This window comes from Fusarium pseudograminearum, chromosome 1, assembly GCF_000303195.2.
Source record: "Fusarium pseudograminearum CS3096 chromosome 1, whole genome shotgun sequence".
NCBI lineage: Eukaryota > Fungi > Ascomycota > Sordariomycetes > Hypocreales > Nectriaceae > Fusarium > Fusarium pseudograminearum.
Window position 1 is genome coordinate 2756879 of NC_031951.1, and position 27370 is coordinate 2784248.

At 48.4% G+C, this 27370-nt stretch overlaps 9 protein-coding genes across 9 annotated transcripts, besides 1 other annotated feature; 3 read left to right on the plus strand and 6 right to left on the minus strand.

The window, feature by feature from the left end:
• The first annotated feature begins 945 nt into the window (after nucleotides 1-945).
• Nucleotides 946-966: a repeat region.
• A 7-nt stretch (nucleotides 967-973) lies between these two features.
• FPSE_11653 (uncharacterized protein) lies at nucleotides 974-3055 on the minus strand (the record flags this gene model as incomplete). Its single annotated transcript, XM_009264770.1, has 1 exon — nucleotides 974-3055. The coding sequence occupies one exon, from the start codon at nucleotides 3053-3055 to the stop codon at nucleotides 974-976; it is 2082 nt and encodes a 693-aa protein (XP_009263045.1).
• A 748-nt stretch (nucleotides 3056-3803) lies between these two features.
• On the plus strand, nucleotides 3804-4430 carry FPSE_11654 (uncharacterized protein; the record flags this gene model as incomplete). Its single annotated transcript, XM_009264771.1, has 1 exon — nucleotides 3804-4430. One exon carries the CDS (start codon nucleotides 3804-3806, stop codon nucleotides 4428-4430), a length of 627 nt encoding a protein of 208 aa, XP_009263046.1.
• Nucleotides 4431-5506: 1076 nt separating this feature from the next.
• FPSE_11655 (uncharacterized protein) lies at nucleotides 5507-7761 on the minus strand (the record flags this gene model as incomplete). The annotated part of the gene is made up of 3 exons (XM_009264772.1): nucleotides 5507-7028; nucleotides 7087-7284; nucleotides 7358-7761. 3 exons carry the CDS (start codon nucleotides 7759-7761, stop codon nucleotides 5507-5509), a joined length of 2124 nt encoding a protein of 707 aa, XP_009263047.1.
• A 1557-nt stretch (nucleotides 7762-9318) lies between these two features.
• On the minus strand, nucleotides 9319-11429 carry FPSE_11656 (uncharacterized protein; the record flags this gene model as incomplete). The annotated part of the gene is made up of 4 exons (XM_009264773.1): nucleotides 9319-10434; nucleotides 10486-10720; nucleotides 10769-11014; nucleotides 11071-11429. 4 exons carry the CDS (start codon nucleotides 11427-11429, stop codon nucleotides 9319-9321), a joined length of 1956 nt encoding a protein of 651 aa, XP_009263048.1.
• A 2357-nt stretch (nucleotides 11430-13786) lies between these two features.
• Nucleotides 13787-15404, plus strand: FPSE_11657 (uncharacterized protein; the record flags this gene model as incomplete). Its single annotated transcript, XM_009264774.1, has 2 exons — nucleotides 13787-14447; nucleotides 14494-15404. The coding sequence occupies 2 exons, from the start codon at nucleotides 13787-13789 to the stop codon at nucleotides 15402-15404; spliced, it is 1572 nt and encodes a 523-aa protein (XP_009263049.1).
• A 37-nt stretch (nucleotides 15405-15441) lies between these two features.
• On the minus strand, nucleotides 15442-16152 carry FPSE_11658 (uncharacterized protein; the record flags this gene model as incomplete). Its single annotated transcript, XM_009264775.1, has 1 exon — nucleotides 15442-16152. The coding sequence occupies one exon, from the start codon at nucleotides 16150-16152 to the stop codon at nucleotides 15442-15444; it is 711 nt and encodes a 236-aa protein (XP_009263050.1).
• Nucleotides 16153-16571: 419 nt separating this feature from the next.
• FPSE_11659 (uncharacterized protein) lies at nucleotides 16572-21457 on the minus strand (the record flags this gene model as incomplete). Its single annotated transcript, XM_009264776.1, has 3 exons — nucleotides 16572-20578; nucleotides 20625-21066; nucleotides 21116-21457. 3 exons carry the CDS (start codon nucleotides 21455-21457, stop codon nucleotides 16572-16574), a joined length of 4791 nt encoding a protein of 1596 aa, XP_009263051.1.
• A 457-nt stretch (nucleotides 21458-21914) lies between these two features.
• Nucleotides 21915-22961, plus strand: FPSE_11660 (uncharacterized protein; the record flags this gene model as incomplete). The annotated part of the gene is made up of 1 exon (XM_009264777.1): nucleotides 21915-22961. The coding sequence occupies one exon, from the start codon at nucleotides 21915-21917 to the stop codon at nucleotides 22959-22961; it is 1047 nt and encodes a 348-aa protein (XP_009263052.1).
• A 565-nt stretch (nucleotides 22962-23526) lies between these two features.
• Nucleotides 23527-24960, minus strand: FPSE_11661 (uncharacterized protein; the record flags this gene model as incomplete). The annotated part of the gene is made up of 2 exons (XM_009264778.1): nucleotides 23527-24661; nucleotides 24752-24960. 2 exons carry the CDS (start codon nucleotides 24958-24960, stop codon nucleotides 23527-23529), a joined length of 1344 nt encoding a protein of 447 aa, XP_009263053.1.
• Between the last annotated feature and the right edge of the window lie 2410 nt (nucleotides 24961-27370).

Below are 27370 nucleotides of genomic sequence, written 5' to 3' on the forward strand. Positions count from 1 at the left end.
AGATCGATAGTGTTGATGGTGCGGACATATTGTTTCAGGGCACAAGGAGACCGGACTCTTGGCCAATGGAATAGATGAAATGACTTGTTTCCAACAGTTAATCAGGACGACGGCGTGACCTTGCTGGATTTGGCATGAGGCAATCACAAAGAGCCACGCTTTGGCGCGTAGGCGAATGGCGCAGCAGTCTTGGCTTCAAAGCAGCATTGTCTGGGAGTAGTTGGTATCGAGGCCAAGAGTCTTGACTAGACGCCGAGATGCGCTATGTAAGATTAAACCTGAAAGTAGGATATATCATAATATCTGTTATTCAGATTCCTTCGTGGCTGTCGTCTTCATCTCTTGTTGACAATGAATAAGTGTAACAAGATCTCGAGGCACTTGACCAAGGTTGAACACGAACTGATGTTGTCTTCTCAAATACCAGAACATAGCGGCATGTGTCGAGTCGAGTACGTCTGATTAAGAACCCCATAAAAGAGAGGTTGGGGTAGGGTGTGGTGACTAGACGCAGCATCCCTGAGACACCAAGAAGCCGCGTCAAAGGCCAACGCTTGTCTTGTCTTGGCTTTTCTTGGCAGGTCCCCTATTTCGACTCGTTAGGGCCGACGCAAATGACGATCATGTCTTTGTTATTTCAATGACAATGAATGTATTTCAGGAATGCCCACGTGCTGTTTGACGAGAATGCGCTATAGGCGAAGGAGAGAAGTTGCAGAAAATGCATTCACAAGAAAGGCTGAAGCAGTCTCGAAGCCACTTGCAGTTGAGGATATTTTGTTTGTAGTCACGAGCGAAAGTTGTAAAAGAAATTGAACCTCTGTGCTTGTTGGTCGGCCGAGGTTTTCTGGTATTCTGGGTTTTGTATCGAAATCAAGAGACTTTGTCTCTTAAATTATCTCCTGCTCTTGCTGGTATATACGCGCATCTTTTTTCTTTCTTCCCTTTTTTTTATTTTTTAAATAACGACCCCTTAATCGTCGATGCCACCCCATTCTCCATCATCGCCGCTGTCATCGTTGGCCTGTAATTTTCTCTTCTTGCTTCCCTCGATAGCGCCAAGACGGTTGTTCTCCCTGCGTCTCTCGTAGCCACTCTTGGATGAGATCTTGGACTTGACGCCGCTTCGTCGCGCCTCGTTACCTCTCTCCTTGAGCTTCTTGCGGTCCGCCTTGCCAACGTTTGGCAGAGCATCGAGCAGCCACTTTTGCACTCCAGCCTCGTCTCCGGTCTTTCCGGCCTGCTTCTCGCTGACAGCGATCACGTTGGCAACCATCTTGACAAAAGGAATGTCCTCCTTAGTGTAGAAGGTGACTGCAATACCACCTTCACGTCCAGCACGGCCTGTTCGTCCAGCGCGATGGACGTAACCGGCGCTGGAACCTGGCACATCATAATTGACAACGCCATTGACGCCGGCAAAGTCTACGCCTCGCGCTAGCACGTCGGTTGTGATTAAAATCCAAATGTCACCAGCACGGAACTTACGCATGATGGAAGAGCGAGCAGAGTCAGTAAGCCCACTGTGCAAGGCGGCAATTCTTGCAGCGCCACCAGCCTCGAGGGGGATATCGTACTGCAACTCTTCGTGTAAAGCAGTTGCTCTGTCAATAGTTTGTGTAAAGACTAGGAAAGGAGGTCGTAGTGGAGGACCCGAATCATCACTGGCTGTAGGGTGTAGCAGTTGACGCAGAGCAAGCAGTTTTCCTTGCTCGGATGCAGTGTAGATGAGCTTGTGAGCGATGTTTGGCACGGCTGTATCCTTGAGACCGACAACCAATCGAACAAAGGGCTTCGGTGTGATGTCCAAAGACTGTGCTCTTGAGGTCAACTTCTCCGTGACCATAGACTCGATGTTGGATCCCATGGTAGCAGACCAGAACGAAACCCGAAGGTTGGTGTTTGTGCATGCTGTCCAGTCGGCCATTGTAGCGTCTCGGAAAAGAGGATCAAGCAAAACATCTGCCTCGTCCAGAATTAGATCTCGTACAGTAGGCAGGACCTTTTGTGTGCTAGGGGGTCCAGAGGTGAGAAACTTGAATAGAAGGAAGGGTGTGGTGACCAAGATATCAGGCGTGGTGATTTGTTTGGGCTTGTCATCAGAGGGTTTCTTGTCATCATCTTCTGATTCTGACTCCTTATCCTCTTCGTCTTCAGAGCTGTCCTCTGCCATATCCACCTGATCAGCTGATAGATGGGTGTGCTTCTTCATAGACACAACTTTGAGCCCTGTACCCTTGCACAACTTTTGTCCTTCGCTAACGATCTGGTGCACCAGTTCTCGGGTTGGCGCAACAATAACGGCTTCGAGCTCATGGATGTTGCCGGTGTTTTCTTCAGAGCGCCTGCGCAAGATGTTGTTGATAGCAGGGATCAAGAAACTAATTGTCTTTCCACTTCCTGTAGGCGCAATAGCGAGAAAGTCGACACCTCCACCCAATCCATCCTCGTCCTTCAATGCAGCTTGGGGATGAACCAGGAGAGGTAGACTGCCCATTTGGACTTCAGTAGGAACTCGGTATCCCTGGAACACGAGGTTGTCGGCGACCTTGTCTGAGAGGCCGTAGGCATTTCGAAGCTCGCCGAAAGAGTCCAAGGGTTGCGGGAAGAGCTGCTTCTTGCTATCCTTCTTGACTTCGACGGCTGCCTTTTTCTTCTTTTTACTCTTCTTAACCTTGGACTGGTCTTCGGTCTTTGAAAGTAGAGTAATCTTGAGTCGATGCGATCGCAGAAGCTGGCGACACTCGTCCTCGCTCAATAGTCGAGATGACCGCGTAGGTTTCGGCGCCTGGACAGGTTCTTCCACCTCGACAGGTGCTTCGGCGACGGGCTCAGGCTTGGGTGCAAAGAAGTCGACTTCGGGCAGGTCTACTTTAACTTCGGGTTCGGATTCATTCTTTGTTCGCTTTCGTTTATGGCCTCGGACTTGGTCGTGGTACAGCTGGGGGTTCGTGCTGGTGCCGGCAGAGGGAAGCTTCTGCTGAGGGTTGAAGGCATTTTGAGAACCCTTTTGAGTCTTTTTGGTTCCACGCGATAGGAGCTTGAGGATATCCATGGTGAATAGGCGGGCGCTGATACGCGTGACAGGAGCAGCGAGCGTGGGTTGTGAGGTGCAATGCGATCAGAAGGAAAAACTGCTAACAATTGAGAATTGGATTAAGAAATTTTAGTGGACCCATGTTGAGTTGACGGAAATCGCTGGTCGGATAGTGGGGGTGGGGGACTTATGTGGCGCAGGTACAGCCACAGTTGGAAGCACCGCCACAACACAACGGTCGATCGGTGGGTGATCGATCAGCTACTGTTACCTAGGTAGTTAGTGGACGCTATGGCTTAAACGTTGCAAGACAGATCAGCATCAGATGCGCTATGTCGAAAATCCCCGAGATTTGTGAATCTGTGCACGTCTTTTCATCGATAACATCAGGAACGACGCTTCATGGTTGATCCCCCCTGTAAAACAAACAGTTTAACCCAATGGCCGAGGTCAAGATGATGAACTTAATGTCGATCTTCGTCATAATCATGCCCAACTTTTGCTGCACATAATTGACGTCACATCAGCAACCAGGATGTAGCCAGCAATCAGGATTTGGGAGGTTAGAAAACATGGAAATACATGAAACTTGGCTTTTCGCAGCAGGAATTTGCACTGTATGTCTGTAGGATCTGTACCTTTTTTATGACTTGTATTCCCCATTTCTTCCATCTTCTCTTCTCCTCTGATCTGGCCTGACCTGACTTGCATTCAACCAACATCACCACTTACACACTTACAAGCTACACTACAAAATACCGCCATCATGCCGACTATGCTTGGTCTCACCAACGACCGCTCTACCAACGGCCTTAATGCCAATGAGAGCAAATTTGGAGGTCCCTCTAGCCAACGGGGAATGGAACTCACCCCTCGTCAACAAAACGGCAGCATCGTTTCTGGTATCGAAGGATCCGACTTCTTCAACGGAGGCGGCAAGCAGCAGGAGCACGACCCGGATGAGGAATCAGACGAGGAGAACCTCAAGACAATCAAGGGCCGCAACCTCTCCGCCGTGAAGGAGATGGAGACTCTCCTCTGGCGCGCGCTGTGCGACAAGCCCAAGACGGCCCTCAAGTACATCGCCAAGGACGCCGTCATGTCCAACCGCTTCCTCTTTGGCGACCCCAAGCCTCGTACCGCCGACTCTGACCCTACTCTGGAAGAGGAGGTCAAGCACTGCGAAGAGTGGCTCGCCTACAAGATGCACGACCCTCAGCCCGTCGAGATTGGTCTCATGGCTGCCGCTATTGGATACAAGGTCACGCTATTCCGTCAGCTCGACCAAGGAGACGGAAACTTTGGCATGCAAACTGTCCAGGCCACCTGCTCTAGCTCCTGGAGGCAGCTTGCCAGCGGAGACTGGGAGCTTACCAGTATGTTTGCCGGTTAATATGGTGAATTGACGATTTGGACGATTGCATGAAATTGGATTGGCGTTAATGATGGAGTAATGGCCTGGTGATTCGTTGGACTGTTATCAACCAAGTTATATGTTGTTATAAATAAATATGATTGTAAAGGGACCTGAAAACCCCCTGAAAGACCCTCTATAAGAGACCTTAACTTAGCCTTCTATAACTTATAGAAGAGCTAAGACTGCCTTTTGGTGCAGTGGCTTAGAAAGCTAACCTCTTTACAATGATGGATACTTACCTACTACTACTTGTGAAATATAGTATGCCTACCTAGTACCTATGCACAAATGTTGAGCTGTGGCTTTCACGGCTTGCTGAATCCTTTTTCCTCATTCCGTGTCCTGCTTAATCGTCTGGGAACTCCATGGAGGTCGTTAAGAACGTAAGTAGGTATCGGAAGGAGATATAGAAGCCTCCATAATTGTTAAAAAAGCACAGGCCTTCGATAACAAGCAGCATAACAAGCTCTTGTGACTTAATGTTTAAGGCATCAGACTTCTAATCTGAGGATTGTGGTCCGCCTCGAGCTACTTTTGGAATTTTTCCCCAGCTTTTCGTTAATATTATTCGGCGTTTTTCTTTTTCCTTGGAGGATGGAGAGTATGCTTGATTGAGGCTGCGCGAGATATTGCGAGAAATCACATGGTACATCGCAGGATATCGGGAAGACCTACTGCCTCTTTTTTAACTAGCCAAGGTAAATCTTATAAGCTCTGGTCAAAGAACCCATTCTGTCAGAGCTAAATACACAAACTCCCCTTAGTTGTAAGGTGTCTAGCAGGAAACAGAGATGTCTTACCTTATTCAGTGACTGATTAAGATTGTTGACGGCTTTCAAAAATACCAACAAACTGTTGGTACCTGACAGGCTGTCGACAACCTTAATTAGTCCACAAAAGAAGGTGAAATATCCCTACCTCTCCGTGGGTAAGTTGATACCACTCATGTTCCATTATCGAAGGGTCGATATTCGGTCCTTTTTCTCATTCTTATCATCATGAGCTCGTCATTTCTTTCCATTTGCTTTGCCTAGGCTGTTCATTATATCAGCTTAATAATCTTCCATGATAGGCTCGATGCTGATCTCATAGTCCAACGTCGCCCCGGTGCACTTGGCGTTCCTGATATCAGTTTCGACGTAGCTTATAAACTCGTCACGGATGTTCCCAAACACCTCCTCGTTGTACAGATACACCTGCCGCAGACAGACAACTAGCCCGTACTGCCGTATGCAAAGCCCTGAGATTTGGTCCTTGTCTTCCATCGGCAGTGCGGCGACGAGCTCTCTCAGGGACATTGTAAAGAAGGTCATAGGGCTAAATTTGAACATGTCGGCGTGGCTAGCCGAGTGGCGCATCGAAAAGGAGAACCTGATGGGTGTGGAAGTTGCCTTGGCGTGGTTGCGGAGATGGCTGTTAAGAATTTTCTTGGCATGTTCCGAGTCAAAATAAGGTTTCTTGTCGTTGGATACGAGCTCTGGGTCGAAGTGAACATGCTTCTTTTTGGGTGTGGCCATCTTGAAGAGGCTATGGTATGGATTCTCGTTTGACGTGTCCTTGCAGGTCTTAATAAAAGGCGACTCCTTTGCCTCGTCCTGGATTGTTCGCGCTGTGGCGTATTTGCCATCTATGTCATTAGGGATATAGGGGTTGGTGTTTTTGGTGGCGGAGGAATCTTTGGTGTGGAAGAAGGTTGGAGAATCATCAGGTAGGCCATCCAACGTAAGATCTACAGGGATCGTTTCTGAAGGGGGGGGAATATCCTCTGAGAGAGGTGGTAGGCAAGTCTGTTCGGGAACATAGTTGGGTGTATCGAGCCTCGATATGAGGCGAGGTACTGCAACCGTCTCAGGCTCTTTCTGGGGCTTTGCATCCGTTTGGGGGCCCAGGGTCGGTGCCAATGTCGGTGTCGAGGTCTTGTCAGTTCCTTTCTGAGGTACTGAGCGACTATGACGGCCGGAGGAATAATTGGCAACTTTATCTCGCAACGGCTTGACTCTTGGTGCGTAATTACATACGGGCTTGACTGTGGCGGAGTCTTTAGATGAGCTGTTTTGGATAATAGTCCTGACGTCTGCAGGTATATCCTCTTCTGGAGTTTCGGGCTTGGTAGACTCAGCGTTTAGAGCAACAGGCACATCAACCTGGACACCTGAAGACTCGTGAATGGGCTCCATCTTGGGCATGGTAAATAGCCACTCCCGGTTCGAGTCGTAGATGGGCGTGTCGTCTTTGAAAAACAAGGGCCCTTCTACTTCTGTTCCAGTTAATCCGACGCCAGAGTCTCGGGCATCTAGAAGATCGTCGTTTTCTTCTGTCCAGTCGCTCAGTGATCCGACGTTAGAGTCCCGAGCATCTAGATGAAGGTCTTCGTCTTCCTCCTCCTCCTCCTCTGTTCCATCACTGGGTAGTCCAACACCTGAGTCTCGAGCATGTAGACGAATGCTCTTTGCTCGGTTTTGAGCTTGGGGTAGTTCTGCTTCAGCTGAGCGCTTCTTGCTTGGTCTGTGAACCAAAGTTTGCTGCAGAGGCATTATGTCTTGATCAATTCCAGAACTATCTGAAACGGGTTCCCTGAAATGCACGAGTAAGCAAATGAATCTCAATTAATGGTTCCCCCAGGCTGGCTTACCTCTTGGGAACACGGTCAGTGGAGGACTCTTGGAAAGTAGGAAGCACAGCGTCATCTGAAAGATAGTCGATGTCAATGGCGCTATCGGCGCAGCCTCCCTTTCCTTGCAGAAACTTCCTTCTCATTCTGGGCTTCTGAGCTTTTCTCCTGTTGCTGTTGATGAAGAGATAAAGATATTTTATGAGGAGTTCTAGAATCCTAAAAGACAAAAAAAAAGCATGTTAGCATCTGTGGTATATAAAATGTTCAATTATCAGACACGTATACCGACTTTTCGTTCTCGTTGGGTTTGTGTTTGGAAAAGACGTATCGCAACGTAGGTAGGCGATACGGTGTTGTCCAGAAAGTAGCTCCACTCTTGTCGTGAAGAAAGTACAGGGCTATTTCACGGAGGATACTTCTGCATTCTTGATTTGACCAGTCTTCGAGGTTTTTTTCTGAGAGTTGATGCTTCTTGAGGTAATATTTGATGGATTCGCTGCGGATGATGGCGAAGCGTCTTCTGGCGGCCTTGGCACAGTCTTTTCCCAGTCCAAGCTGGGTCACGGTTTCCTCAAGACTCGGGAGGTTTTCCTTTGAGTTTTCATTCGCATTAATTGGCCTGGTCGGCCTTGGTTGAGACTGTCGGGCTGTTCCAAAGGGGAGAGCACCAGGTGCAAGTGAAGGAGGTGTCATTGTCAAGATGTCAGTATATGTAACCGACACACGTCCGTCCCTCCCTGGCTTTTTCGGTGTAGAAAAGATTGGATGGTTGGACTCTATGTTGTCTGGTCCTGAGACGATATGTTATGTTTTATATTTACAAGCGAGGAACGCGTCTTGGGCATTTAATAGTGCTTTTAGGCGCGACTCTCTTGACGCGTTTTGCTTTTGCTAGGTTGAGGTTTTGGTTTCAGTTCCCTCGTTTCCTTTCTTTTTGCCTCCATCGCCAGCAGTAGCGTGTTGATAGCAATCTCGGCTCACTGTGGCATGGGGGCTGGCCCTTGCTGTTTCGAGGCGCGCCACCTGGTTTTCACTCCAGTTTTTACTTTTCTGCTGCTCTGGTAGACTTTGGTCTAGAGTGCACTAGATAGTCCTGATAGTGGCCACAGGTTACGTCGTAAAGTTTGCTCGTAGGGTTTTTTTGCTTCTGGGGTAAGTCTTGTGACGCAGGCTGTGTCGAATCAGCAGTCCTTCAAGACATGTTCCGTCCGTCCCGAGAGATCGCCCAGCCTCGTTGAGGGAATGAACTGAATGAACGGTCAATGCTGGGATTTTCATCAGTCTTGCTTTCTTGGTTATCGTGCCTTGTGCCTTGCAGCCCGATTGATGATCAGGCAGATTTGAGACCCATCCCCGAGTCTGCCCATCAACAAGTGTGGAGGAGGCAGAGGTTCAACAATACAATAAATAGGACCATTTGATGGTTTATACAACGTTAAAAAGAGGTTGCCTTGTACCAATAGTCACAATGTAGGGCATAACAATAAATAGGACCATATCTGCTCCGAGACTGATATGCTGTGTGGTATGGAACACCTCTGTGCAAAACGCCACAAGATTTTAAGTTATACTAACATTGACTACTGTTAGCTCTACCTACCATCACACTTCTGGGAACTATTGTTCAGCTCGTGCCTCTTTTGAAGATCATCAGTAGGCTGCTATATATGTATAATTATTGATACCTAAAATAGTTTAGAAAGCAAAAAACAAGGCGGGGAAATTATGTTTACGCAATTGTCTTTTCATAGGAATAGAGACATACCTAATATTCCGTTCTTCAACTTGTAAGACGTCAATGCTATATTACCGTACATTTCTGAGAAATTGGTCGAGGGGAGTCAGTCGCCACAACGGGGTTCGGGTAAGGTAACTTTGACTATCCGATGATTTGCCAAAGGGTCAAGCAAATCAATGATGTCCCCTCGACCAATTTCTCAGAAATGTACGGTACTCTCTACTTTAGTGTCTTGTAAACTTTGCTATTTAAGAGTATCGCGATTTTTAAATTACCATGAAATGCTTAAACTTGCAGAATCAATTACAATCCGTTCGTATCAGTACTATTTATCTAACAGTAATAAGAAATCTAAGAGAAAGTGAAAACATGTACCCAATTCCTCCATTAGCCCCATCCGCGAACCATCTTTTGCCTATCATTAATACCCAGCACAATAATTCAGAAACAAAGTACAGTAAAAATGCAATCCAAGAGAATCAGAAACAGTAAAATAAGTAAACAAACATCATTTACCTTGTAAAAGTGTTGTTCGAAAAAGAGAGGAAGTATCTGACCCTTTGCCTCTGCGCCATCGAGTCTGAAGCAGCGCGACGATACTGCTTGGTGATGTGGCGCAACCACTGTTCTTTCGAGATGGAAAACTTCTCCTCATCTTTTACAGTCTTTTTGAGTGATACTTGCCAGTCATCCCAATCGCCCTCGAATCTGAGGTGGAGTGTTGCAGAGTTGTCAAGCCCAGCTTCTTGAAATATATCCCCAAGAGACATTTTGAAGATGGAGATGGGAAACCTTTGAGTTACCCACGTTACGCCGTCTCCCATGTTGGTCGTATAAATCAACTCGCAAGAGTCAAGAGCTTGTTGAGCTTGATCGCTAATAGGAACACTAAAGTCTTGCTGCTGCTCTTGCTCATCACTGCCGCCAGAGCCGTTCATAGTACTCGGGTGAATTGTCTGAGGCGCACTCATCTCTGTCATAGGAGCGTTTATCTGTGTCCTAGGGGCACTCGTCTGTGTTCTAGGAGCACTCATCTCTGTTCTTGGAGCAGATTCCTCAATCACCTCTCGCTCCCTGCTTGGACCAGCCTCGGGCACAGGAGCCTGGCTTGTCGGCAAAGCAGGCTGTTTCCCCTGTGCTTTAGCAGAGAGGCCAGTTGCGACGCGAGGTTGCTCCTCGGCACCTATAGCTGTTGCCATGGCTGCAGCTTCTTCCGTCGCCAGTCGAGCTGCTTGTTCTCTTGGAGCCTGCGCAGAGGACTGCTCACCCGTCAACCCCGTTGGAACGGCAGGGTTATTGAGGGAAACCGACGAGGCCTGCGGAGCTTGATTGTTTGCCTTGTCTTTATTCTGCTGGCGTTTCTCGCACTTGGAGGCTTCAAGGAATGAACTCGTGTCAAGGGCCATCATTTCTTCCGGCGTGGCAGCATCTGGCTGGAATGTCTGTTTCTTCGGTCGATTAGATTGACGCCGGGTTGTAGGAACATCAGTTGCCTTTCGGTTCTTTTTGCTTTTGTTGGGCGGATGAGTGGGCTGTTCAGACGATGTTGCTTCGTTCCTCGGGCACTTGTTTTGACGATTGTTGTCGTTGGAACTCGCTTCGACCGGTCGCTTACTTGTCTGTTGTTCCTGATACGTATGTCAGTTAACATCAAAATTGGATATTGACCTGACACTTACAGCGTTTGCAGCTACAGGAGGGCTATTGGGTACCTCCCACGGGTCGTTGTCTTGCATCCTGGCCTCCGGTGCACCTTGGCGGCCATGCGTAGCATCAGTCGGTTGACAGTCGAGCACATCAGGGGTGAAAAGGGACATGGAGAATGGTTCAGAACTGGTCGGTTCATAAGGCGAATCCTCAGCTGGCGTAAAACTGGCAAACGGTGTCAATATGCCCGCGAAAGGATCATTGTCTCTGGTTATACCGTTAGAGAAGCAGTTGAGTTCATGGCAGCGAGCTTACACAGAGGGACCGGCAGTGCTTGTGGCTGGCGGCATAGTCTCAAGATCAATAGGATCCTCGGCACTGTTACCCCCGAAACGAGCTGTGCTGTCTGGAAGGGGTTGCTTGGTGTCGGCTGTGTTGTTTTCTGACTGGCAAGACGCATCGGTAGACTGTGACAAGAGAGGTGGTGTCGAGAAGGCGGCCTTGTGTCGTTTGTACTCGCGAGCTGCCCGCCAAAAGACTTTGGTCATAAGACTACGGATCCTGTTCATAATGGTGTCAGTCATGGTTCTCAACGACAAGGCAGAATTTCGACTGACTTGGCAGAATCTTTCCAGTATTGTAGCGGTTGGGTGGTATCAGAGAGGTCCCTCTGCGGCCAGAACTCAGACCCTTTCCCCTGAACGTCGAGAAAGTCTTTGGTCACTTCCAAGAGGCCTCGCTGGTGCACAGTATTCTTCCACTTGGTAAACTTGTACGCTGGGATACTGTCACTGCTCGACACAAATGTTGTGATTTGTTTGCGAACGGCCCTTTTAAAGGCAATGTCGCGTTCTTCGCCTCGAGCGCCAAAGCCCAACTCTCTGCGAAGATGAGTGATGGAGGTGATGGAGCAGCTCTTTGTCGTCTTGAAGATTCTTTCACCTGGTGTGCGAGAAGGTGTTCTGCCTGAGTACATGATCAGGTGTTGTTGTTGAGTCTGGGCACACGATTTATATGTTGGTGAGGGCACTTTTCTATGTTTATCTGGGTAGGTTATATGCGTGTATGTAGTCTTTTTTCTGGGTTAGGTTCAACTTGGAGCATACCCTTTTCGAGCGATGGCATTTCAATATGGCTGCCATAGCTTTGACAAGGGTTTGTTTGAATCCTTCTGGTTAACCCAAGTCGTGGTCTGGTTGTGCTCTAGTTACCAGGCCATCAGGGGAGAGTTGCCCGACAGTTACCCCCTGAAAGTTCGGCACCTGCGAAGCTCCCTGACTACCTGGCGAGGCAGATCTTACTAGTATCCGTAGATTTTGTGTATTATTACCACTGGTGTTTTGTTGAAGCCCAATCTTGGTGGCCATAAAGTACCTCTGTGAAATCTGATGCTGCGCCGCATATCTCAGAGTTCCCGATCGTCTTATAAGACTATCCAAAACTACACTCTCAACAAAGACCAACTTCTCAGCACCTCTTTCAATTTCTCATATACTCAAATGCACTTTTATTCAAGTAGTTATTTCATTTTGAACGACACACACAGTGATCTATTTTTCGCAGCAATCATTCAGGTACATGTCTTGTAAGCGCTCTGGACTGACCAGGATGTACATATTTTTGCAACCAACATGCATAACAGAAACAGACCGTAACAGGGGCCCTAGGCTAAGGGCTGATAAATGTAAAAAAGCGTAACTATGTATACTCATAAATGCTTGGAGATGTAAGGTGTGGGTGGTTCTGCTTGTCAGTGCGGGCTGAACCGACCGGCAATGGTTCCGTCGAGGGCCTTTTTCCAATCGGAATCTCTCTTGTTTCCCCCCTGGAAGAGAAAAGAAGCAGCGATTATTCCCAGGCAGGGCTATTCTGGTACATGTCCTCAACTTTGACGATCATGGACCTGGCCCTGGATAGCAACCCCAGAGATAAACTACGGATACACACACCACCTACATCCGATGCCTCGATTCCACAACCTCCTATCAGTATCATTTTGAGCCTCAATGGGTTGCAATTTTGCTGAGAGGCGTAGCAAGGCAACCAATTCTAATTTCCCTAACGCCTCAAGATGTTGTTCACCGTCTTTCTCCTCCAGATTTTCCCTCCCACTGTCGTTGCTTTTTCCCAAGCACAGATCAACTTGACGTATGATTATCTGCACCGTTAGATGTCTTTGCACGCTCCGTCTCATCTCAAAATGAAAGAAATTCACGGCCAAGAGGCCTTCTCATAGCAACAAAATTATGACCCGTATTTCTCGTTTCAAAGTCCTATTGTGCCGCAGGCGATATCTTGGAGGTATCGTCAGTTGCTTAGCGTTGTGAATTACTTACGCGGCTTGGCTGCCTCGTAGTTTTTACATAGACAATAGCAGGTAGTCACTCTGCAACAAAGCATACATACAATGCAAAAACAAAAGCTAATAGCCATGATATAAACCAAAAGGAAGGTCTCGGAGGGAGTCACCCTCGCTGGTGGATATTCACAGTCATGCCGTTAGACCAGTCAAAGGTTATGGTTATAACATCAAATCCTAATTTAACCGTAATGGTTATAACTGTTTAGTGAAAATCGACAGCCATGCTTATAACTATGAATTCTAGTTCTGTAACGATCGGGTTTGACTTTTTTAACCGCATTGTATAGACGACACGATAACACTCTTGACTATGACTAGAATGAATGTGTTACTCATTCGATCTTTTCAGAGATACGAGCTTAACAGTAAAAAAAAACAATACTACAACATTATGTGAAGAACCGTAGGCAAGTCAATGAGCACAGTAAAGACTATGACTAGAATAATCGTACTTGCTGTCAATTCTCGGAAATTGACCTCTCGCATAGATTCAGATCTATGGCAAGCCGTTGTCCCGATGGAATGAAGCATTAGCTGCGCAAATCTACAGGTGTGGTTCTCCGAATCTTCATCTGGGTAGGGCATACCTGGACTCGTTTCATCCAAGGCTCCGGGGCAGTACAGTAGCATAAGCACTTAGGCGAAGATATTTCCTAGGAAATCAAAGACAACCTTATTTACCGAATATCTGGTACCGACCGTCCAAGCGGGAATGAATGTGTTGCATTACCTATATCCTCCACTGATATGAGCATGGAAGGATGGCAGGGGAGAAGATGCTCCAAGTACCCTGGTGAGGTTGGCGCATTCCGTTACTTTCATTCGTACTATTAGTGAGATGTGCACAAATGATCTCAAGTTATGCATGCATATGTGTATCCTGTAGGCAAGTACGGATATCCATAGGCCAACTTGTAGCAAATACATCACTCTTGGCTCTTCAATTACCCTATAACCTCATACAATATCAAATGTCCAGCATCAGAGAAGCACCCAGGCCGCGAAACAGTCCTCGTACAACCGAGGATGATGGTACTTGGTTATCATCCGAAGGTCCATATCTAAATCTAATCAAACAAAGCTGCACTCGCCAGCCAAATCTAGAGCTACCAGATGGAAGAAACCGTGCAGTCTTACTGTGCGACAGACAAAACATACGCGCCTCACTCTTTGAACTAGACGCCAAGAATCAAATCTCACCACCAACAGAATTCCCTACTTTCGTAGAACTACAGGAACATTTCAACGAATCTCGACCCAATGCTTGTCGTCGCATTTATCTCGTCGAGGGACTCAACCCACAAGTCGTAGCTCTCCTAGGCGAAAAGCTTAATGTAGATCCCATCTTCTTCGTTACGCACGAGCGAACATCTACATATCTCCGATGGCCCTATGAGCCCAACCTGGCTCCATGCCTACCCTCGCTTCTAGACGGGGGTCAATCCTTTACAGCCAGCTACTACGATGTCAGAGCCCTTAGTGAACAACTCGGCACATTCAGTGTCGCGTGCGCAGAGTCTGGGAGAGATGCGCTGAGGACGAAACTGGGCAAGGAATGGGAACCTACTGTTATTCTTCACAGAAAATGCTCCTTCTGGAAGACAACGTTTATCAATGAGAACGACTGGACTGGTAAGTCTCATTATAATTTCTTCGTTTCATGAGCTAATATCTCAAGCTTTAATTCTTTGTGATCCGCCCTTCCGACAGGCTCACATATGGCAAAAGCCATCTTTCATCCAAGAACCATGGTCACTAAAGACCATTCATTTTTCAGCGCCACCATTTCAAGGAGGATACGCCGACTTTATTCCTCATCCATGGATTATACATCGAGCATCCAGTCCTCCTAGAGACAGTCTGTTTGATGACATGGTTCATTACTTGACGGAATATCACAATGATATATCGACCAAACTGTCTGGACTAGACTTTACTGTTTTTGCCAAAAAGATCGTTGCCTCTCACTATCTGCTTCTCCTAGAATATCACGAAGCTCTCCTCTCAACCATGGCATTTCCACTCCAAAGAAAAGACAATTTTGCCAATATCGAAACAACATCACTCGAAAGTTCATGGAGCAACATTCAGCAGCTCTGTAGTCGAATCGACAGATATATCAAGGATATATCACATATAATGCTGCAACTACATATACCATTTGACAACCCATGCGTGCCAAGCGCAGGTACCAATCCCCACACCCAATGGTCACAGAGCGAATCCGACTATCAGTACATTTACATGAAACTGCAGTCCCTCAGAGAAAGGTCAGAATTCTTGAGTTCTTCGCTTACAGGTGTGACGGGCATCAATGGAGCTGCGAGGTCTATTCGTGAAGCCAAGACCATCAAGACTTTTACCATTGTGGCACTCATTTTTATTCCTCTTTCTTTTTCGACGAGTTTGTTTAGCATGTCGGATCGATATTTACCTGGTGAAAATAACTTTGGGGTTTTCTTTGCTGTTGCACTCCCTCTAGTTGTATTCATTTTTGTTGCCATATTGCTTTTTGATCTGGGTTATAATGAGAACAGTAGCTGGCGCTTGGAGACGTTTACTACTAGAATATGGAGATCCTGGTTCTAGACAAGACTCTTGATGGTGTATTGCGAAACAATATAATCTAATCATCATCAACATATCCCTCCTCATCTCGTCCCTCTCCATACAAAACCTCACAAACTCCAGCCAGCGGAATATCCATCACCGCATCTGTGCCCTCACTCCAAATCTCCCTCCATCTCAATCTCCCATCCGCCTGAACCTTTCTCTCTCTGTTCTTACTTCCTTTTAGTCTTCCCTTGGCATCAATTTCTGCCAACTTTCCCGCGCCATCAACTACCGTCTCCACGCTCGACAGCGGCACTGTGAGCATTTCCGTATTGTACGCCGCGAGCGCCACGTAAATGTAAACGACCGTCATGACGATAAATGCCGGGATAGCCAGCGCCCACCACCTGTTGGGGTAGTATTCAATACCCAGGGCGTGCAGAAAGGGAGACGGAAGGTAGCCCCAGAGCAGATAGATGAGAAACGTCAGGCTGCTGAAAAGATACAGTACGAAGCCGTAGTACTCGTACGTGGGCACTTTTGGCGCGGCGCGAGGCACGGGCGCGATTGCGTCGTCGTCGGATGCATCTGGCGTCGTCGGACGTGAAGGGCGAAGTAGAGACGTGAGTGATGGTGAAGGGGGTAAAGGCGTAGGTGGTCGCCCGTAGAATGGAGGTGCGAATAGATTTTGTGATAGTTGGCGTGGAGGAGAGTCTTCTTCTGAGGAGCCTTCTGATTGAGCATCTGAGAGGATCTCATCCTCTTCATCAGAGCTGAGAGACATATTGACCGCGATGAGTTTGGCTCTGGTTTGCGAAAAAGCAGATGTCTATTTGAGGTTCAAATGTGACGTTTGAAATGAGTTGTAAGGGTGAATGAGTTAAGGCCAGGTACCCGCCCTACCACTGCACACCACTAAAAATATTTGTTCTAGCGGTCCATTTACCACTCCTAGGCTCCTGAAAACCTATCTGCACAACACCCGAATGTTGATACTATGCTCCATTTAAAAGGCATCACATCTTGAAAATGAATAGGACGAATAATCTTGACACTATTATTATTGCCTCTCATGATTATAGACTACTGCTGATCCACAGTCAGTTACATGAAACTGGCTGCACTCAAATTCATCATCATTAATCACCGTCTTTAATCTCTATCTATACACTTTGTACAATAAAGCCTTCTCTTGATTATCTCTCACCCATCAATCGGGCATCTATACTCCCTCTCAACACCAATCACGCCCCCGTTCTGCTGCCGTTCTTGCAGCTCATCTAGACAGCTCTGATGGTAGATGTGCCGACATGCCAGCACCACCAATGGTCCCATCGGCTTGTCCTTATTACTGCTCACACCACTAGTAGCGTTCGCTTCGATGAGCATGCTCGAAGGCCTCGTGTCGACTCCTTTACCCTTAGCCTTGAGGTCTGTTTCGCCGTCATCGCCCTTGGCACGCTCCGCTGCATCGGCCTGTCTTTCTTTCCTCCTCCTTTCCTCAATGGCTTGTTTATCTTCCCATGCTTCAAACACCGATGTTCCCGCGACTCCGGGTCCCCACACTCGTCGAGTGCACGCCTCGCAGGTTGATCCTCTGGGCCTCCAGCCACGTTGACGGAGCCCGACTGATTGGTTGACGTCCACGAACAAACTACGTTCCAAGAGACGGTTCGACAACTTCAAGATCGACTCCTCGTATGCATACGCCGAGAAGATGGATGCAAGCACACCTCGTAGATCTGCCAAGTTTGGTGATGAAGCAGCTGCCTGTGTCAGGAATGCTCTCAAGATACGCAAGAAGGACAAGTTGGAACCGGCGTTTGATAACAATTTCGACCCTGGCTGCGAGGTTGTCTGACTAGACGTAGTTGTGAGCAGCGCCGTGAATGTATGCTGAACAAGTGAGCGCAAAAGAGCCACGAGTTTCTCCTCGTCAAATTCATGGTCGCTGGTGTTTTGTTCGGCAGCAGAGTTCAGCGCAGGAGACAGGTCCTTTGTGATCTGCACGCAAGCCTCGATCAAGCTTAGCCAAAGAGCCTCGTCAGAAGAAAGCGTCTCAACTGCTGATTTGGAACCCTTTTGGACCACCTTGGACTTTTTAGACGAAGACTTGGTCTGGCCCTGACACAGCCATATACCGACATGGACATACTTCTGAAGACCCTGAAAGAGTTCCTCTGCGGCATAGCCAAGACTTGGTCCTGAAATTCGTTCCTCGGCACCAGTCAAGAGTCCATGCATGGCCGATTCGAGCGTCTTGAGATGCTTGACAAGTCGATCCATGGCATCCTTGACTTGGCCTTCGCGAGCCATCAGCACCACGGCCGCGTCGATGACACCTGTGTCTTCCATCGTAGGCAAGAGTTTCTCCAACCTCAAGTCGGTCGACTGCACGATACCCACATAGTCTGAGACATGAGATGGCTCAAACTTACACATAAGCTGTACGTATTGCTCCACCAGGTCACGAGCGGAAGTCAATCCTGTGTCTGCTGTAGGCTCTTCCGGCTCTAAAAGAGTCTTGAGATATGTGTGCTGCAAGTCTGGTGCATCCTGCGCCGAGTCGACCACGTGCTGGTGAAGCGTCATATCTTGCTCGGCGAGTGTCTTTGCCGCGAGCGTTGGCTCAAGCTCAAGCAAATCCCGTGCATGCTCCCTGACAACCTTGAGCACCTCTTGGGTCTGACGTCCAGTTAGTTCTGACTGAAGTCGCAGACACTCGCGCAGACAGTCAAACACCAACTCCTGATCCTCTGGGTCCTCGAAATAGGTCTGCACAAGGTTGTCGTACTGCTTGTCTGTCTTGTATATGCGCTTCAGAATGCGATAAAACCCTGCGTTCTTGAACAATGGCATCAGGTCTGGCATGTCTGACGGATGGTAGATAGAAAGAAGATACTCAGCACTGAGCTGGGCATCCTCCGCCAAATCCTGACCGGGGTAGTTGCATAGTCCAGTCAAAACACGCGATAGTGTTGTGCCTGAAAAGAGCAGGTACTGAGGAAACTTGGGAAGATTTCGTGCGATAAACATGTCAAGATAGATGGTGTCCTCTGGCGCAAAATCGTTAGGGTTCATGACATCCAGCAAGATAGACAGCACGTATTGTCGGTTGATGGTCTGCCCAAAGATCTGCTCCTCAGGTAGGTCACCCTTGGAATTGCCGTTCATCTGGTGATCGTTAGAGTCGTTCAAGAACGAGTCTTCAAAAGCCTCGTTCAACGCGCTCAGAAAGCTGGGAGCATCCAGCTTGAGAATCATGCGGAGATACGGGAACGACGGCTGCGAATCGGAATTAGGGATGGTGCGAAACTCATTCCTGCTGCCCTTCGGCCACGTTATTGTTCTTCCTGAAAAGAAGAACCAGTAAATTTCAGACTTGGCCCTGGTAGCCATCTCTTCGCTCATCGTCTGATCATTCGGATACACTCTTCCAGTCAATGTGTAAGAGAGATAAGGGAAGATCTTGAAGGCATTGATGCTAAAAAAGTCATCTGCTGGATTGTTGGTCGTAAAGTCACCATCGACCATGAGAGGAATTAGCAGCGAAAGGAGATCGATCATGGGCGTGATATAGTCGCCGATGCCCTGGTTCCAAACATATATGAGAGCATCGTATAGGCTGTGTTGCTTACACAGAAGAGTAGTCTGGTCGAGATCGAGAGTTGCTGTCTCCATGTGGCAGATCATCTCCTCAAGTCTGCTCTCCCAACCTCGACTGACATAATGCTGGATTAAATCCTTGACAATGCTTGGTGGCACCATGGTGATTGTCTTTTCGAGAATGCAGGGCTCGAGACACTCGAGGAAAATACCAGCGATATCAGCGTCTTCATACCATTCATACATCTCATCAAAGAGGAAATCTTGGTTGCCAACGGCTTGACAAGCAGTGAAGCAGGTATCCGCTAATTGCTTCATATGATCGTCGTCGTAACTCTCAGGCTCCTTTTCGCGTTGACCGAAAGCATACTTTAGGGAAGCGCTGATGATTTCCATAATCTTGTCGCGAACCATAGTGTGACGCAGAGAAGAATCTTCTGGCAATCCAACAGTGAGCTTATCGGCATCGCCAGTATAATACGAGGTAGCAAGCTGGATGGCGCCCATGTAGTCACCGTTCTCCATCATGGCAATAAGTCTGTCTGCCCAGTTCGACAGCGCCCCGATTGAGACTTCATTAAACCCGAGAAGAAAAATTCTACCCTTATAGGCTTTGAAGCTCATATAGAAGGCATCGGCTACAACTCCATGCATAGAAGAATCATTCTCGTCAAGTTGCTCCACGAGGGTATGTAACTGCTCAGAGAATAAGTCTGCGTGGTATATGTACTTCTGTACCAGATCAAATCCTTCGGTCATTCGCATGCTTCTATCTTCAAGAACAATCATTCTTTGAGATATGGTAAGGACAGCCAGAACCGAACGGCTAAGCCACTGGACAGCAACAATAGCCTCTTCGCACTTCCAACGGTTCCGTGCTTTAAATCTGTATGACGGAGGTTGATCATTGTCCTCACGTGGATATTCGTCCACGTCTAGCACCGTCAAGATGTTCGACCAACAGTACGCAAGTTTCACTTTTGAAATGTCACTTCCGGTATGAGGATCTGGCACTTTGAGTTTGACAGCTGGAAACCATGCCAAACATCCTGTCATGGCGCTGTGGGGAGGAACATCTTTAGGCCGCGCCGACTTGTGTTGAGTTTGCGCCACAGGCGTAGTCGAAACAATAACAAGGAGATAGGGTGTCAGCATGGCTGTCAAGCCAAGAGTATCTGTCGAGCACTCAACGTTGCCTAGGGGCAGAGGCGCAAACGCAAGAACAGTGCTGGGCTTGACTGTCTTGCCTGTAGGTAATGGCGCATCTGGATACCGACCAAGAATTCGATGAGTCTTGACAGTCCTTCCAAGTGCACCTGTTCCTCTAGTTGCCAGATGTGAGAAAGCCATTCCCCGGTTATCCGCCGAAACAAGCGCTGTATGGCGAGTTCCTAGGAAACCAAGGTGGACGATGGCAACATCCGGCACATGTCCATCCACCGTGCGGTTCTGGAGTTGTGTAGGCTCCAAGTGTGATATTGTTAAAAATGGCCTTGAGGCCCGACTTGTATCCCAAGTAAAGATGTTGCCGCTCGCATGTCCTCCTGCAATGGTGGTATGATCTGCAGATATCGCTATGGCAGTGATTGGCCCAGACTCAACAGCTATATTAAGTCAGTTTATATCCTCCAAAAATGTCTTGTAGCCCACCTTTTGTTCCCGGTCCGATGATCATTTTGAGGTTTTGGTTATAATCAAACACTAATATTATACCCTTGGACGTTCCGAGCACTATCGTCGCTGAGACTGCGAGACATGTTGGTGATCCAAAGTTTCGTTTTCCTGCTTCGGAGAATGCGTGGCCATTGAGCTTCCGTAGTTTGGTCCAACGAACAACTTCCCATGGCGGCGTTGGTGTTTCGAGGTCGGCTTGGTCGAGGAGGAATTGCGAGCTTAGAGAGACATTACGGCTGTGGCTAGAAAGAAAGGGGAATGCCGGAGACGACGAGCGAGGAGTATTGATATTGGAGGAGGAAATTCGCGATTGGAATCGTCGGTCGAAAGGTCGGAATGATGGCGAGGGACTGCTTAGGCCAGGACGAGAGGCTACAGATGGGAGGACGCTGCTTCCAGGCGAGGAAACAAAAGATCCCTGCGATTGGTTAGACTATGGTTCGAGATCCAACAATTGGTATTCGTACTTGAATGGATGGTGTGTCGTCAGGCCCCGAGAGAACCGAATCTATCGGACTCCCGGCTCGCTTTGGCAGACCATGCAATGAGCTTCCACCCAAAGAGCTCACATCTGAGCTATCCTGATGTTGCTGCTGCATAATCTCGCGATATCTATTCCCAACAGACCCATTTCCTATAGGGACGGGCGAAAGGTGACGATCAGGGCCGTCACTATCATCGAGCGAGCCATCATCCATAACATCAGCATCAGCATCAGCACCAGCTATGGCGGGCGCATCATTTATCGAGTCGTCGCCATTGTCTAAACCCACGTCTCCCGGGAGCGACAAGTCTTCTGAATTGGCCATTGCGCCGTGGCTTCCATCACTGCATGCGCAAACACTACCGCGTAAAGATCATGGCACTGCGCGAGATAATGGGCTGGTGGACTGGCGATAAGGCAGGTAACAGTGCGTTTTGCCGTTTATGGAGCTTGGTCAAGCAAGGTATAAGATGAACCAGGTCGGAGGGGCAACCAAGACACGGCTGGAGAGCTTCCCACGCTTTGGAATGCTGGAATTTGTGAATAGCGTTCAAGAATCGTCAACTCGTCACAGCTCGACTGTAGTTGCAAGAGACGCAATTTAAAAGGTATCGCGCAAGCTGAGAGCTAATAGTGAGCTACGTAGGTCAGTTAGTTCGTTACGCAGCCCCATCGTCGAAGGTAGGTTGGCAGCGGCACAGCCCACTGCAACTGTCCCCGTCACTCCGTATGGGGCGGGCCGGGGATTCTCCGGGCGGTCTGCGCTGTGACGTCTTTCCCCGATGGAAGGTCGCATTTGCGACGAGAAGTTCCACAATGAATCAAAGCTTCCTCAACACTACACCCCTCTTGTAATCCGAAACATTGTCGAGAGAACAACTCAACAACGAGAAATATACAGCATGTCTTCCATTGGACCTCAATTACCACCACACCTATCGAAGCGGAAACGCACACCAGATGATGAAGCGTCTACCAGCAAACACCGTCGCAGCGAATCCCCAGCAAAGAATACAGACGAGATCGACCTCGAAGACTCGGACGATGACTACGGTCCCAGCGCGCCATTACCTCCAAAAGCACCGATCGGTCCGGCTCTACCAATGGCAAACAAAGATGCGATAGATCTCGAGTCGGATTCAGATTCTGACACGGGCCCAGCACCACCAAGACCTACCGTCGGCCCTGCTCCTCCACCCGCCGACATCACGCAACGTCCTGCGTCGTCTCCTGATTCAGACTCAGACTCGGAAGATGACTACGGTCCTGCGCTCCCAGGCGCATCCAACGCGAATAAACCAACCATAGGACCCCAACTTCCAGTTGCCGAAGCAGCGGCACAGCGCGATTCATGGATGCTTGCGCCGCCCACCGCATCAGGCTACTCAGAGCGCGACCCGACTAAAATGCGCAATCGCAAATTCGCTTCCAAACCAGCATCATCTTCAGGACCCTCAGCCGTGTCGGCAATATGGACTGAAACCCCTGAGGAGAAACTAAAGCGACTACAAGATTCTGTACTGGGACGTTCCGACAAGAGTACAGAGACAGAGCCTAAGAACGTCAAGTCGCGGGAGGAAGAAGAGCGCAATCGCAAGATCTCTGCCAATATTGAATCGCAAAGAGGCAAGAGTCTATACGCGGAGCATCAGGGAAAGAGAGAAAAGTCTGGACAAAAAGTTGAAGAGGAAGATGATCCTAGCAAGCGAGGATTTGACAGAGAAAAGGACATGGCTCTGGGTGGAAAGATTGGCACAGCACAGAGAAGGGAACTGATGAACAATGCCGCTGATTTTGGTGGCAGGTTTCAGAAAGGATCTTTTCTGTAGACCATGTTTGTTACACAACAATCTCAACATAGATCAACATAGCATTTTTACAGGTCACATTTAATATTAATGAAGCGTATGGACGGAACAGTTATCTTTTGTACCATCTAGCTATGGAAGTCCCAAAACCATGCAAACTCCGCCGCTCCGTTCCCAGCTGAAAGCCATGTTTTCTAGCCCAATGCAAATACAATACTTGTCTTATAATAGACAATCCCCAAGAGTACCAGTAAATCCTCACTTTGAGCAGCGTGCACTGCCCTTGCCGTCGCTAGGCATATCCATATCACCCACGATCGCGACCTCAAACACCATCGTCATCAGGGGTATATATAGCTCGTCGAGCGTTATACGTCCTCACTCTCTCCCAGTTATACACCTACTGTCGCTCCACCTGTATATCATGCGGTGTAAATCAAATGCCGTGTCGTCAAAAATCAATTCCTTTATAATGTCAAGATTCAAGACGGTTGTGTCCAGCAATGCAGTTGCCGGGAAGGAATGAGAAAACCATCGCTAAAAAGATTCGTGTCGTTATGTAAGAATGAAAAATGTGATACACATGTTATGTGGCGGCTGGTGTACGGTTTGCCGCTTCAAGTTGTGATGGTGTTACCGCATCAGGATTCTCTTGTTGTTGTCGTCTTCGACCAAATCGTAGGGCGCCTCGCATGGAGGAGAGAACACCACCGTTTGATGTTTGAGTGACTTCTGCTGTTTGCTGAGTCTGTTCAGTCTGTTGAGCAGGTTCCTGCCCAGCCGGAACATCGCCTGTCCTGCGTCGGCGACTAGCGGGAGCCGGTGTTTCATTCCTGTCGTTGCGAGAGCCTCTAATCCATGCAGAGCGAAGAGCAGCGGGCATGCCAAAGACTGGGTTGTTTCGAGGATCAAAACTGGAACCGTTGTTCGCGCCGGCTTCGTTGGTGGCATCAGGAGCTGGGCGAGGCTTGGGAACATAATAATCGGCCTTGCAGAGTGGGCAGCAAGCTCGTCGGCTGGTCAGCCAGGGATCGACACAAACAGCGTGGAAAGCATGTCCACAAGTCAATCCGCGAACATCATCATCATCCTCAAGTGTATCAATGCAGATAGCACATGTATCACCGGGGTTTTCGAGACATTCGGGAGGTAGGGCGCCGTCAATGTGATCATCGTCGTCATCAGTTTCCTCGCTAGAGACTCGATGAAGTCGAGGGTTGTTTGCGGACTGCTCGTTTGAAGTTTGACCATCGGTTGTCGTCTTGGGTGCCTCCTTGGACTTTTCGGCCTCGGCAGCTGCGGCCGCGATGGAAATCTCGGGTGCTTTTGTCTCGGTGGTATTGCTGGTACTTGTCGTCTCTGGCTGTGTATTCGATTTGGGTACGTTGTCGGCCAGTGGTCCATCAGTCGAATCACGAACCTTTGCAGAAAAGTCTGGCACGATTCCATCCGCCTCCCGAATACTGTTAGGCCGAGTGGGTGGTGCAGAAACGCCGCCGTTGGTAGGAAGACCCTCCTTTGCACGATCGGAAACCCAAGCCTTGTACTTCATCATCGGGAACTTGTCGTTGACCTCGTCCATGGTCATCAGCTTCTTCTCACGACGTCTGCGATGAGGTCGAGGCATGTTTTCGAGAGGCATGGGCTCGCCGTCCTCGTTCATTCGCATTTGCCGATTTCGAGCATTGTATCGGAAGCAGTATTTAACACCAACGATAATCCTGAGTAGGAGTGTTAGAACCATTTCAAGACATGATCCAGCCATCGCCATGCAGAGGAGGCTGGGCATGTAAGCATAAGCAAGTTCTCACCATAAGTTTGTAAAGACGACACCAAAACCTAAAGCGACAAAGAAAAGCAGTGGCGAGTTCGACCCGCCGCCGTTGTCTTTCTTGTCATTGCTGTTATCGGTTGTCGTCTCAGCAGCAGATTGAGAGGCTGTCGACGATGGATCTTCGGCGGCGGCAGCGCGAATCACAATGTGAGAGACCTCATTCAGTATCTGGCCAACGGCGACCATTTTTAACGTTGGGCAACGGCCAAATTATATCTTGAGCAGTGAAAGGTCTGGCTCGAATTAAATCGCGGGCTGCCGTGCGGGTACCATGAGCCGTTCAAGAACAAACTCTTGCGGTTGAAGGGCGGCGTCGAATAAAAAGGCAATTATACCATAAATTGCCAATCTTGATACAATCGCCCTTTTGAGTTTAAAAAAGGGCGCACTTGGTTGGTTTCCTCCTCTTTTCGCAGAAGAAGAGGGATAATACTCGATCCTGAGCGAGTATGTATTTGATGAAGTGAGAATAGCCGGCTGAGGGCGGAGTGGTGGAGTGGCAGGACAAGGCAAGGCAGGACAAGAAGAGACAGATCCAACGGCAGGTGCGAAAGTGGCCGCGCAAAGGATAAAAAGAGCAGGAAGGAGCACAGAGGAATGGGGGAACGGGGCGAGCGAAACCGGGCCGGGGGCTAGCGATGGAAGTTGATTGGCCGTGTCTTTGTAGCGAGTGGAGTTGAAGCCGTAGTGGACACTGTGAGATGGTACCTTTGCGATAGCAACGAAGCGATAGAGGGGACACAACAGGCTGGAGAATGCTGGACAGGCCCTGGGACGACCTGAAGCTAGTGGAAAAAGCGACCTGAAAGAGGTAGGTCGCTCCCAATTAGAGTGTCGCGTCGACTCAGGCTTGACAGGGATTTGTCTGTGGCTGGAATAATCACGACCAAGTGGTGTGGTGAGATGGTGAACTGTGCTGTGCGTGCTGCGCGTGCTGCGCGTGCTGCGAGGTTGGGCGGGTTGCAAGGTGGATGGGTGGTTGGCTCGGACAGGCGTCCCGTTTTGGTGATTGCGAGACCTTTTGATGAATATCGTGATAGTGGACGATGAGTCTCGAGATCGACTATGAAAGAGGAATGGAATAGGATGCTGCGTATGTGAATCGTAGAGTTGAATGACAAGGTGTTTGTTTGTTAAAAGTTTTTAGACGATGTAATGAATGAATGAACAAACAATGGAGACTTGAGTTGTTTATTAGGAACTCTTCAGATATCGTGACGGACCAGGGCGTTTCGAGACCAACGGGCCTATCCGCTTATAATACTATCCTGATACGGACACAACTGAGCGTAATGAACTTCTTCTTGTTCCGTATTCTCGGGCGTATTTGCTATGCATCCATCACTGACAGTCGTGGCGCAGTCCGCGGGGTGGAAGACAATCAGCTGGGATCCATCCATGGACCTAGCGCAGTGGAGTTTTGAATCACAAGAGCTAGAGTTGAAGGTTGATGAGGGCAAAAGAGTTTATGACAAGGCCAGGGGTTTCCTTTGCGATTTGTTGCAGAAAGAACAGGGCCAGGCAGGTTTGAGAGACAGGATGAAAGCGAATACCAGGTTAGATCCAAGCCAAGGCCCAGGAGTTTGGTACTATTAGACTGATGTGACTTATTTCACATTTACGGTTTCACTTTTGTTAGTTTACTTTAACCGTCAGCAGGATTCAAGCGTTGAAGTTGAAGTTGATTAAGGATGCAGACTTTAGGTTTTTGCTTTCGACAGTTTACTATATGCGCAACTCTCCGGGCAACCGGATTCCACCGTTTAACATGAGAGTTCTGTTGACGTTGGAATGTTTTGTTTATTTATTTACGCTTAATCTTTTGGTTTTCCTAAGGCCCAATAGTTGTAATCGGGTCCCGACAAAGCGCCTGTCACCGAAACGTCTCCACATGTCGCCGACTCAATTCGTCTCAGCCCGTCCCGTAGCCGGCTCCTGGTTTCTGTTTTTTTCTTTCTTTGATGCGCTCCACCACAATCGTCATAGTTAAAAGAAGTAGTTAATGCAAAAGAGTGAAGAGAGATCTAGGCCAATTTCTGTTCGTATCACTATCCTGGAGGCCTTTCATAAAAGGGGCTGCGGCTGCGGCTGACAGCTGAGACTCGTTCAGCCTAGGTGCTTTCCGCTTAGTCAAGTCCATTGAGAGGTCTAGACAAGCGGCACAGCTTCAGCCTGCACCTGTACGAGACGCGATCCCATACAGCTTGGCTTGTTGACTGACTGACTGTGGTTGCCAAGGTTCAGAGGCTGCGTATCGAGTTGAATGTTGTACGCCTCAAGTGTCACGGTGAATCCGAAAACCAGGATAAATGTTTATTAGTTCTTCAGGAACCGGGAACTGGAAGAGTGATAAGAAGAAAGGTCACGTAGAATGACGATGCACATAGTTGCGCAGCAGTAATACGTGGTAGAGCTGTGTCATCGTGCTACAGAGCAGTCAATTGAATGGTTGTCGTTCATGTCTTGGTTGAATCCTCAAACCTCCAAAACAGGCTTTAATCTGACAGCTGTCTCAGGACACAGCCAGAATGCAAGTTGAATAATCAAAACAATGCCACTTCAGCGATGGATAAATAGGTCTAGGCCTTGCGGTCTT